Source organism: Chionomys nivalis, chromosome 19, assembly GCF_950005125.1.
Source record: "Chionomys nivalis chromosome 19, mChiNiv1.1, whole genome shotgun sequence".
In the NCBI taxonomy this organism is placed as follows: domain Eukaryota; kingdom Metazoa; phylum Chordata; class Mammalia; order Rodentia; family Cricetidae; genus Chionomys; species Chionomys nivalis.
In genome coordinates, this window is record NC_080104.1 from 21864578 (window position 1) to 21877481 (window position 12904).

General features: G+C 45.7%; 1 protein-coding gene across 1 annotated transcript in view; it reads left to right on the forward strand.

The window, feature by feature from the left end:
- The first annotated feature begins 5518 nt into the window (after positions 1–5518).
- Positions 5519–12904, forward strand: part of B3gat2 (beta-1,3-glucuronyltransferase 2) — a 77246-nt gene continuing 69860 nt past the window's right edge. Inside the window, exon 1 of the mRNA XM_057794765.1 lies at positions 5519–7197. Coding sequence (XP_057650748.1) covers positions 6604–7197 — 594 coding nt within the window. The 5' untranslated portion in view covers positions 5519–6603. The remainder of the gene's footprint in view (positions 7198–12904) is intronic.

Genomic DNA, 12904 nt, shown 5'->3' on the forward strand with positions numbered 1-12904 from the left:
TTTAGAATTCAAGAAGGTTGAGTACAGCTAGAATACTACACACCTTTAGCCTTTGTGTTGTAGAGGTGGAGGCAAGCATATCTTTGTGAGTTCCAGGACAGCCTGCTCTACATAGCAAGTTCCAGGCTAAGGAAGGCTTAAGAGAGAGGCCCTGTCTCAAGCACAAAACACAAAAATGTTAGTGCAAACCTACCAACCTGGAAAAAATTCAAGGTGAATTTTCTATGGAATTTTAGGGACATTATCTGCACCTGTTGATTTGTTGGTGGGTTGGTTGGTTGGTTTCTTTATGGATGAAAAAATGAGGCCCCAAGATATGAGACTTATTCCCCAGCAGGGCCACGGCTGGAACGCTCTCATCTCTGCTTGATGCCTATTTCCTCAAAGCATATTTTTTGTTCTCAACATTGAAACACCTATTAAAAGATAACACCAACACCCCAACAATTGCAAACAAACATCCTCATCTGAATAAACACAAAGATTAGAAGTAGACCTTGCTTATAAAGTTTTTTTGTTTGGGTTAGCTTTTGTTTGTTTTTGAGATAAGGTTTCTCTGTGAAATAGTCCTGACTGTCCTGGAGCAGACCAGGCTGGCTTTGAATTTACAGAGATTGGCCTTCCTCTGTTTCCCCAAGCACTGGGATTAAAGATGAACCAGCACCACCCAACTATAAAGGTTTTTTTTTTTTTATAATTTGCTCTTTTAAATTATCTTTATAAGGAAACACCACATTGTTTCCTTTGTATCTAATAACAGTTTTAAAAATAGGATCTATGGCTTTAAGTGAGAATCCTAACAAATTACTATTTTAATGTACATGTCCAGTTTTAAGAGAACAATAGGGGGATTTTTATTATTTTTTATTATTTATAAATTTATAATTTATTTATAAAGCCATTTATAATGGCTTTATCACCATTTTATTGGCTTTTATGTATTTTATTAGTAAATGGAAAAGGCTATATACTGGTATCTTACATAGATTTCTCTTTTATTCAATCAAAACTATTATGTTTTAGATAGTTTTTAGGGTCAGGACTGGAGAGATGACTCAGTGGTAAAGAGTAGAATTCCTCCCTTCCAGAGGATCACAGTTTAGTTCCCAGCACCCTTGTCAGCCAGCTCACAACCACTTGTAACTCCAGCTCCAAAGGCTTCAACTACCTTTTCTGGTCTCTGTGCGCATGTGCACACATACACATAATTTAAAATAATGAATATAAATCTTTGCAAAAAAGTACTGGGTAATGCCAATTTCTAGTTGTCTAGAAAATGTGGGTGCTGGATAACTTCCTATTCTATACAAATGGGATTCTAGTAGGACCAGAGAGATGGCTCAGTGTTTAAAAGGACTTGATATGCTTTCAGAGAACCCAGGTTGGGTTCACAGCACCCACGACAGTGTATCACAACCATCCCTAATTCCAGTCCCAGAGGATCTGATACTCTCTTCTGACCTCCAACGGCAGCAGGCATGTGGAACAAAGACATACATACCTGCAAGCTAAACATTCATACATATGAAAAAATATTAAAAGAAAAAAACAAGAGGAATTTTACTGAACAAACTGCATTTTGCTCACAGCTGCAAATATCTGAAACTGTAAGAAAGCATTCGAATTTCAAACAATTTTGGTCCAACATGATATCTGTAGAGAGTTAAAATGAATAAAAATAAAACAAACGAACGGGCCATTTAATATACGACCTGAGTGTCATGTTTCTGACAGTGATCAGTAAAACCGGTGGTATCCCTGAAATGTGCCACTAGAATTACTGACATAATTCTTTCACATATCCATGGCTGATATTTAGACAGAAAGCACTTATGTCCATGTAAGTGCACATGTGTGTAAGTCTGAGTTAACTCGTCACCAACACTTTTATTTTAAACCATCACTCACACATGAATGAGCTCAGAGTCTATCAACTGATCTCCATAACTACATCCTCATTATCTAGGTATTTAAAATTATATAATTGGGTGAGGATAGGTTTATTTCCCCTTGATCTTTTTCTTACTTGACTAAGAATACCAAGGATGTCCCCAGTGCTCACTTGAAGGTTGATTTCGTCACACTAGCAAACCCTAGGCTCAAATGTCAAAAGGGATCAGTCAACACGGTGGGCTAACCGTGCTGTGGCGTGTGTGCTGCAGGATTCCTCAACACAGCAAAGCAAATGTTTAGTCGTTATACATGCTTTCTGTTAACTCCCTAGATGGGATTTTTTTTTTATTTTTTTTTTATTTTTTTATTTTTTTTTTTTTTTACCTTTGTGCATTTGAGAACAAAGTGAATGCAGAAACGCCGGCAATCCAAGGCTTCATTAGTACAGGAGAAGCAACGCTCACTTTGCTACACAAATAATTAGAGAGATTAAATGAAAATAAACACGAAGAGGCTGAGCAGAGACTCTGAAGTTAGGTAATTATTTTAATTACTCTAGTGACTTCCACCAACCTTCATTACCAAGCACAGATCAAATTTCAATTGTTTTATGTAAGAGTATCACGAGCCCCAAGCTCCATGGACAGGCGCAATAGCTACCCAGTAACCATACCTCAGAAGCAGGACATTTTCTTCAAGCTCCTATCTACAGTGGTTTCCATTTTAGCACCTGATAAAGTCTACATGTTTTAAGGTGATACATTTTTTACACTGGGAAGTGTTCAAGTCTGGGGTTTTTGTTTTTCTGACGGACATTCTTAGTAGCTTTGTATCTTTACTTAGATTTGATCATGGATGATTTGGGGTCACATTTTTTTTTCCACTGAATGTAAAGCAGTATGGCATATTCTGCCATTTGAAATAAATGTCACTTGGAATCATACCATCCTTATTGCATATGCTTTATTTGGGGTACGCTAAGGTAAACTAATTTCAGCTTTCCACTTCTCCTTGTACCAGCTTAGGAAGAGACCACACCACACCGGTGACCTGGAATTCCCTTCCCTACATGTGGGGCCACTATTGCCAGTCTTGCTCAGAAAAGACTTTGCATTTCAGCCTTGTGACGATTATGATGCACAGAGGTCTCCAGGCTGATGCCAATTCTTCTGGAAGATATCTAACTTACCCCTTTTTAATCCTTTCACTATCCTATGGGGTATATTACATTCCTACCCCATATTCCAGATAAGGAAACTGAGCCTGAATGTGGGGGGAGGGGCAAGGAGTGGAGAGGTATACCACGAGGCAGAGGAATGAATGAGAACAAAGCATTATGTATGAGGAAGGCAGGAGGAATCCCATGATTTCATATATGTGTTACCAACTTTTCTGTTGCTACACTGAAACACCCTGACCAAAGTGGCTTACAGAAGAGCTTATGGGGCTTACGTTTTTCAGAGTTTGTGCATGGGGAGCAGAAGGAGTTTTCAGGAGCAGGAAGCTAAGAGCTCACATCTCAACAAGTAGCCAAGCAAGCTTCTCTCAGAGCCCACCCCCAGGACACACCTGCTCCAGCAAGGCCACACCTCCTAAGCTTTCCCAACCAGCACCACCTGCTGGGGACCAACTGGAGTGTTTATACATGAACCTAGAAGAGGCTTTCTTATTTGAAACTCCACAGTATACTAAGTAATTCAAAAAATTAAGGAGACTTTCAGAGGTCCATTGACTCAGTATATAGAAGTAGAAAGTGTCTTTTTTTTTTTTTTTGCTTTTTCGAGACAGGGTTTCTCTGTGGTTTTAGAGCCTGTCCTGGAACTAGCTCTTGTAGACCAGGCTGGTCTCGAACTCACAGAGATCCGCCTGCCTCTGCCTCCCAAGTGCTGGGATTAAATGTGTGCGCCACCACCGCCCGGCTTAGAAAGTGTCTTGACTGACAACCAAACCCAGGAACTAAAAGAATCCCCAAGACAAGAGATGGAACTGAGCACATGGTGAGGATTGTTCTAGATGGTTTCATGCCAACTTAACAAGCTGAGTTATTTGAGAAAAAGGACCTCAATTAAGAAAATGCCTCCATAAGATCGGACTGTAGACAAACCTGTAGGGCATTTTCATAATTAGTGATTGGTAGAGGAGGCCACTGCCCATTGTGAGTGGCACCTGGATCTCTAACAAAGGCTGAGTAAGTCATGATGTGCAAGCCAGTAAGCAGCACCCCGCCATGGCCTCTGCATCAGCTCCTGCCTCCAGGTTCCTGCCCTGTTTGAGTTCCTGTCCTGGCCTCCTTTAATGATGGACCAGGATGTGGAAGTATAAGCCACTTTCCTCTCCACCTTGTTTCATCACAGCAATAGTAACCGTAAGACACGGGCAACGGGAAAGGACAGAATGACAGTCCTCGAATGTGTCTTAGGTATGGTTTGATATCCATGGATTCTATATGCTAGCTAACATCTCTCGTTAATTTTCATGTTTGGTTGACTGCTAAAGTGTACTGGCTTTGACTAGCCCTGTTCTGGAGCAAACACAATTCAGAAGAGGTTTTATGGTATAGTGAAACTAACAAAGATATCCCTACTAACAAAGGTTAGCTATGCTTTCAACATGACTCACTAACCACTGAGTTTTACTACCGCTATCACAAGGCAATTCTTTTCAACCACATTTAAAATGTCCAAAAGAATAAGGAAGGTTTCAGCAACTACTTTGGTAAGGGGACGGGATCCGGTAGATTTGTGTGTGACCTTCACGACTTTAAGGAAAGCTTGTAGCAGCTTCCCTCCCTTCCCTCTCCCTCCTGATGGTAGAACAGGGCAGGGAATGGAATGGGATCAATGTTTTCAGGGTTTGGGCTCATCACTAGGGATAGTTTGGGGTTCTGGAGGACACAGGGAAGGTGGAACCGAAGGGTAGGACTTACTTGGGTTGTGGGGCAAGGGGAAATGTTTGAAAAGTCGCTCCTAGTTTTCGGCAATCTAAGAGGGTCTTTCTGAAAACTCACAGCCATGCTATGCCAGACCCTGGGAGCTACGTGAAGAGGAGAGAGATGGGATGGAGCATCTACCCCCCATAAGGACAGCCTGGGGTTCAGCTAAGAGATCCTCAACAGTTGAGAGTGTCTTCCAGTCACTGTCATGGCTCCGCTTGTCATCCTCGGACAGGCTTGATTTGATGGCACATCTTCCATCTAGGAAGAGCCGTCACTTGTAACCAGGCGGTGCTAACCAGGTGTGCGCTGAGGAAGTGGAGGGTTATAGCCAGGGCACCTGCGTTCTGTTTCCACTCTGCCAATTACCGCTGACCTCGGCAACCCTTTAAGTCTTCATCGTCCACTCCCTCATGCAGAAAATGAAGGTGACACCACTTCCAAGGCCTCCTTCAAAGGATCCTAGGGAGGATCACGAGGAATAATTCCTAAGACTGCAAACACGGAGGGCTCCAACATGAAGAAAAATAAGTTAAACCTACTCAGCTGGAGTTTCCAGAAATTTCTTCCCGAGATCCAACTGTGGCCGGGCAGCGCCAGTTCGAATTGATTCATTGCAATGGGCTGCCACACATGCCAAATACCTGTGTGCGGAACCCCTCCATCTCCGTGGGTTTCTGCTGATTTCTCCCTTTCATGAAAAGCGGTTTTTGTTGCCGAGATTCTGTACACCAACCCCACAAGCTGGGAGCCTGGGAAGGGACCGTTTTGCCTCCTCCGCCTCTTTCCTCCCTCTCCCCTCTTAAGGTCTCTGGAGTTGTTCGCACGTGAATGGATTTCTTTGGCTGATCACCAAAGACCCTGCAGCATTCCCGAGAGCTGAGCCCTCTGAGCGATCTGAGAACAGCATCCCCTACAGGCAGAGGTCGCGCAGCCCCACGGGGACCATCCTCCTTCCTGCCGCCTCTGGCCGTGGGGAGCACCAGCTCAGACCCCGCAGAGAGCTTGGGCCCTTCCCGCCTCCGCCCCGCAGCCCCTCTCCGCCAGTAGCAGCGCTGCTATCTTCCCACAGGAGCACTGGGAGGACGCTGGAGTCTGCAGCGCCCCCGCCCCCTCGCTTTTTCTTTCTTTCCCTGCTTTGGGATCTTGCTGTCTGGAGCCGGGAGAGGTTCCGAGAAGAAAGCTAGGGGCGCGAGCGCAGGTTTCTGCCGCGGAGCGCGAACGGAGCTAGGGGAGCAGCATCCTCGGTGTCCACTCAGGATCGCAGCTGCACTGACCGACATGTGACGGAGGAAAGCCCCTCGCATCATCTGTCGCCGCCTCCAAAAGGGTCCCAGAGCGCTCGCCGAGGCCGACATCCGGAGCTCCTTTGCCAGCAGAGGTGTGGGACGGGAGCGGCTAGCACACCGGCTCGCAGGTTCCAGGCTCGCACTCTAGGAAGAGCGCAGCGGAGACCACCGCCTCGCTCGCACTCGGCACAACTCCGGGGCGGGCAGAGCGCTGCTGGACCGCGTCCAGATTCCCGCCGACTTCAACCAGAGTGACCCACAGCTCCAGCCCGTCCCCCTGCACCGCCTAGAGTTCCAGATTAACCGGAATCTGCGCCGACCCGCACGCCTAGGTCCCCGCAACGCCCCGGGCTGGAGGGAGAGCGCGCCTACCGCTGCTCCCTAACTGCTGACGCCGCCGTCCGAGCCGCACACCGAGGTCCCTCCTACACCGAGGCTAGTCCTTCTTGGGAGTGTTGGGGGTGCCCTAGACGCTGGGGAGCGCGCACCATGAAGTCGGCGCTGTGCAGCCGCTTCTTTATCCTCCTGCCCTGGATCCTGATCGTCATCATCATGCTGGACGTGGATCCCCGCAGGCCCGCGCCCCAACTCACTTCGCGTCCCTACTTCTCTCCCCACACAGTGGGCTGCGGGGGCTCCCGAGTCCCGCTCCGACGGAGCAGCCTAGGGCGTGACGCTGCCGAGAAGCGCAACGAGTCCCGGTCTCCGCTGCAGCCCGAGCCGCGGTTGCCCACCATCTATGCCATCACGCCCACCTACAGTCGCCCGGTGCAGAAAGCCGAGCTGACCCGCCTGGCCAACACGTTCCGCCAGGTGGCGCAGCTGCACTGGATCCTGGTGGAGGATCGAGCCACACGCAGCGAGCTGGTGAGCAGCTTCCTAGCGCGGGCCGGGTTGCCCAACACGCACCTACACGTGCCCACGCCGCGGCGCTACAAGCGACCTTGGCTGCCGCGCGCCACCGAACAGCGCAACGCAGGCCTCGCCTGGCTGCGCCAGAGGCACCAGCACCAGAGCGCGCAGCCCGGAGTGCTCTTCTTCGCCGACGACGACAACACCTACAGTCTGGAGCTCTTCCAGGAGGTAGTGGTCCGGCCCCCCGCTGGGGGGACAGGGGCGGTGGGGCTCCAGGGGCTGCATCCCCTTTGTGTTTCGTGTACACTTTTGAGTTCTCAGTCCTCCGTGCACACATCCCGGACTCAGCGTGGAGCAGCCTCCTCTTCTGGTTGTCATGGGTGGAGAAGGGGCTTTGTGGTCCAGGGGGCAAGAGTTGGCCTTTGGATATCTTGCCCTGTCCGCGACTGGACCCAGTAACTAGCACAGGTGATTTGTACAACTGGATGGAGCCCAAACCTGGAGCTGGGCTTGATTAACTTGTAGGTTTTAACAGTGCCTACAGGTGATTCTGAGTTGAGAAACGTGTAGAAATGGGGTACTAACAACTTAGTTTAGGAACCAATCTCTTCTGGTACAGTCAGCCAGCCCCCTGGTGCTAAATTAATCCTTAGAGCAAATACTCACATATTGGGGGTGGGGCTGGTCTGCCTGGCCCCTTTTCTAGATCATTCTGTGAGACCTCTCTGGCTTGGAGTTTGTCTGGCCACTCTTGCTTGGAGCGAATGCTGCCTAGCGTTCTCTGAGGTAGATCCTGAACACCAGCCGCCCCCTGCTGCTGAAGTGGCCAATGTTGTCTGCCAGGCCACCTGCGTGTGCGCAGCAGCGGCGGAGCAGGTGGTCTTTCTTGAGGCTGATCTGTGATAATGCTGTGGGTCTATGAAGGAAAATGAGCTAGAGCTCTTGTCCTTTCTTTTTTCTTCCCAACACTTAGTTACAGCTGAATGAAATCTTGATTTCTTTGCACCACGGGACTGTAATTCTCCACCTGAAAGTCCTTTGCATTCAGTCTCCTAAAGATTTCCCCAGCTCCTCCATTCCCTTAGGAAACTGGACGTTCGGGACTGGGCAGGATACTGGGTTCATAAAACAATCTGTGTATCCAGCAAGCAGATGACCCCCACCTCCATTCTGTCACCCAATGTCAGGTGGCTGTCTTGGCCTCAGGACAGTGGCTATACCCTTTCTGTTTAATTTTTGTCTATGCGGTTTTCAAAAATCTGTTTTTACAAAGTTAGTTGCCACCTTCATTTCTACCCTCTCCTTGAATAAAAGAAGCAGTAATTGCTCCCCATTCTCTCATTCCATGGGACTTGGTTTTCATGTTTCCCCAGAGAAATAAGCTTGGTTTAGTGTGTAGCATGGCTTTTATTATACCCATGATTAGAGCTACCAAATGATTGTTTTAAAGTTGGGCTTTTATTTTGAAGATGAGTGGTTTCCCTGTTCTTTCCACTAAAAGGAGAACTTGTGCTTTGAAGCAAAGACCTTTAACTCTGAATGCTTGTTTATTTTTAAGCCAAGTCTTCTTTATTGCCCATCTCCAAAGTTGCTTTACCTATGATGTGTGGTCTTAAGAAAAATGGTGCACATTGCTGTTAATTAACATTTGAGGGGGCTAAACTGGAAAGGGGGAAGACTGCCTTTATCCGGTGTTCAGCTTGCTGGCAGGAGGTGCCAGAGGAGTAGAGAAGTTGGCACACACAGGCAGGGAAACAATTCAGATACAGTCTTCCTTTGGGACTTCCCCTGCTGAAAGGGAGGCTTGTGCGGAGCCTATTAAAGAGGGGAAGAAAAATCAGTGGATTTTTTTCCATCAGTCTGTGGAGGGCGACTGAGGACTGATAAGGGGAAGAGGACCAAGTAGGGAGGGGAAAAAAAATGTATTGACAAAGAAAAATCATTTTTTTTAAAAAAGCAAGTGAAACTTTTAAGGTAGTAACATTTCACACAACTAGAAATAGTGTAATACTCAGAATAGATATTTTCAGACCACATGTAACTTTTTATGGATATGTATGACAGGTATTTTTTTTTTCAGTATAAGATGCAGGACACACTATCTCCTGAACCTCTGTCTCAGACAGCAGTTTAGAGCAAGCACCTTTCCCCAGCACTGCCCCAATTCCCTCCTCCCAGGTGTATTTTTTTTTTTTACAGATTAGGCTTCTTTAAATTATTGATGTGAGTTTCATATTTCATCTTCTTATTACAATCCTGTTTTCCTTACATGACACTCAACTTGATTAGTGAGGCTTGCGCATCCTCTTGGATTCTTTCTAGAATTTGACATGTGTTTCCCTCTAAGTTCTTGATTTCATTGGTGGGGTGACTCACTCTGCACCCCTTCTGGAATTAATGATTCTGTGTGGACTACAGTCTAGACAGCGTTCCCTTGGAGAAAATAGAGAAGTCTATAAACTCCAACACTGTAGTTCCTCGGGGGGAAAGGGACGGAGGCTACAGAGTGGAGTCCTAGATCTCAACCCTTTATGTTGAGAATATGCACAAATTCACTTTAAGTAATTCATATCATGTAAGGAAAGAATGTCCCAAGCCAGGCTTTGTCGTTTTTGTTCATAGAGCTTCTAATCTCCACGGTTGGTGAGAAAAAAAAGAAAAACAGATAAGATAAAAGGAGGAAAATGAACCAGGTACAAATTAGCTCGCCAAGAATTGGCTGCAAATGAAGGAAAGTGAAGGATGAAAGGCCTCCAAATTAAATTAAAGATGCAACAGGCAATCTGCATTTAATTATTCCTCCCTGGTAACTGGAATACCATGGGTTTTTTCCCCTCCTGTATAGCTAATTTTCAACTTTCCTTTTCAACTGAGCCATGATGACAGGGAGGAAATATTGGCACTGAACGATCTCGTGTGCACAGTCAAACCCATCTGCAAATGAAGCTGAGTGTGAGCCACAGCCTTGGAAGCTGTCTAAGTAAGCAAGGAGGAAGTAGTGGGGTCTTTGCCGGTTTCAAACACCTCAACTCCTCCAGTTCTCCCTGTGGACATGGACAAGTTTTGTTTTGCATGATGGGTCACTGGTAATCCTGCCTGCCTGTCTGCATTGATCAAGCTTTCTGAAAAAGCTTATTTGCAAAGGATTTAGGCTGCTTTAATAAAAGCCACAAGTGCAGATAAATGGGACTTTATACCTGGTCATATTTTCAATAACACTATCGATCAGATGTCTGTTCCTCAAGGCTTTCCCAAGCTTAAAGTGATGCTCTTCGGCTGACTGTGTTTTCACCTTTGGAGATCAATAGGATTGAAAAGGTTAAAAAAAAAAATAGCACTTTCCAAGCAAAAAAAAAAAACAAAAACTCAAAAAAATTTAACTTTAATGAGATGAGACAGGAAGATGAAACCAACTAAGATATTCAAGCGGCGCGGGAGTCAGTTAAAGAGATGGTGTGGGAGGTGGGAGGTGTTTTCAGCAAGCAAGGACTGAAAAGTGGAGAAGTCCCTGGCTGGGATTTCTCTCTGGTTGCTGTTACCTATTCGTGTGCTAGGCAGACAAAGTGAGGGCATTTAATTCCATAGTATTATTGCTTTCTAAAGCATTCCTGTGTTCCCTTCTGCAAGTTATTGGCTGGAATCATAACCCCAAAGACTTTTGGGGTTACAGAGTTGGCAGCCCCTCCCAGGAGGCACTAAGCACATCCTGAGAGAGGGTCTGGTTTTCTCTTTCTTTTTTACCCTGACCTAATTGCCTAGCTTAGGAGAGTCTTCACAAGGAAGCCTAGAAGCTTCTCATAGGTGTAGCCCAGAAAGGCTACCCAGAGCATACCCCTTGGATGGTATGTCTTCCCCTCTGAGAGTGTAGTAATAGGCCATCAGACTGATACAACTTGATTTCATCCTTCTATTTTTTAGTTACTGTAAACTGCAGTCAGTCTTCTGAATGTTAAATCTTGAGGTTTTCTTCATGCTCCCTGGGTGTACATTACTTGAATTATGGTTCTGCTTTGATAGTTTTCCTCAGAGACCAGTGGCCTCCATTTGGATTTTGAGGTTTTAATGGGCCAGAAATAATAATTTGGGTTTAGAAGACATTACCGACATGCCTCTTCCCGTTGTGTTTTGCTACCATTCTTCTTCTCTCCGCCCTACTTTTCACTGATGAGTCTGTCATGAATAGGCATGAAGGCATGCCCGGAGTATCATTTGGTGTGACGGATGTGTGTCTTCGAAACATTTAGGTTGTTGTTTGCAGCTTCTTGGAAACCAGAGTAGGTGGCTGCGTTTTCCTGTCTGTTCCACTTGCCTCTCAATTACGAGCTGGTAAATTTTCTCTTGTGTGAACAGAAATAGGATAGTAATTGCTTTTAAGACAGGCTGAAAAACGCAAACAGAACAAAAGTCGACGGTCTCATTTAGCCACCGCAGGTGGTGTTCAAGGTGTGTGAGTGCATGTCACAGGATTCGGTACTGCCGGGCCGTAGCTATTGAAACCTTTCTGACTCTAGGATATTTTGCAAGCTGATAAGGAAGCTCATTATTGTATGTTTGATTCACAGGGCCATTGAAGCATGATATTTAGGTTCTGTATGGTTCTCAGATTCTCTCCTAAAACATAAGGAAAAATGTTACAACAGCCCATAGAATGCTTTTCCGATTTGCAGAAGGAAAACCATAATTGTTTTCTCAGTCGTGCTTGCTATGTTTTTCATACAGTTTTAAATAAGTGTCAAAAATAGTCTCTAGACCATTATGGAAAACCACAGCCAACAAAATGCAGAGCTGTGGAACCCAGTCCCAGGTGATACATCTGCACTACAACTCCCGCACCACCGAAGCCTCAGGGATCATTGCTGAACAGGGAAGCAGAAAGAGCCAGAGGGACCAGGAGGGAGCTGTGAGACTGTGTCTCCTGGAAATGTCAGACACTACAGCCACGATCAGAAGACAGCTTTCAAGCCTTGGTCCTCTCCTTCCACCAGGGATCAAAGTCAGGTGACCAGCTTTGATGGGAATCACCTTTACTCACTGAGCCGTCCTCTCACTGACCCCGCCCTTGGAGCTTCACTTACAGTAACTCAGGCTCACTGTGCCTGCTGAGGTAGCATCCCCTCACCTCTGTGTTTAAATAGAAAGGCAGGCTTTTGACGAGTAAAGGGAATTTAAGCTAATGCAATTTCACTTCGGTGCCATGCAAAGGTCATATAACTGGTAGATGCAGGATAAGAATATGAATCTGAGTACCCTGGTCTAGCCTGAACCACTGGCTACCTGGAAGCTCCCATTTCGTATGCACAGCTGTGTGAAACATGACTTTTGAAAGTAAGGAAAACATTGTATCAACAGTCTCTGAGATGCTGGCTGTCTCTGCCATGCTTGCTCTTCCTTCTTGACTACATCAACTCTTGAATATTGTCTTTTACACTCTATGATGCAATACTGGGGACTATATTCAAGTCCTCATTCTTTCCAGGCAGATATTTGACCCCTGAGATCTATTCCAGCCCCACTTTGCACCTCTTTTTCACTGTTTGGTTTAAGTTGACAAGAATTATAGACATGTGTGCAACATTGATACAGCATATACTTTAGACGGCCTAGAGAACGTTAGCTAGCAGTCACCTCACGTAGTCTTTATAGTGACAATATTATAGTCTCCAATTTTAAAATATGTAATGTCATTATCTAGACTTGCCATGTTGTACTATATATGCTGTGAACTTTCTCGACTGAAACGTTACCTATTTCAGCCCACAAATCCCAAACTCGCGGCACCCTCTCATCTGATCTCAGAACTATCCCATATTCTCCCTCCCTGTCTCTAACTTGCGAACCATTTGATTCTGGAGATTTGTTTTCAAGTCAGTTGAAAATTGCTACATTAGTATGTGAACTAGAGTCAGAATTTCTAAAATGGTACGTTCTTGTGAAT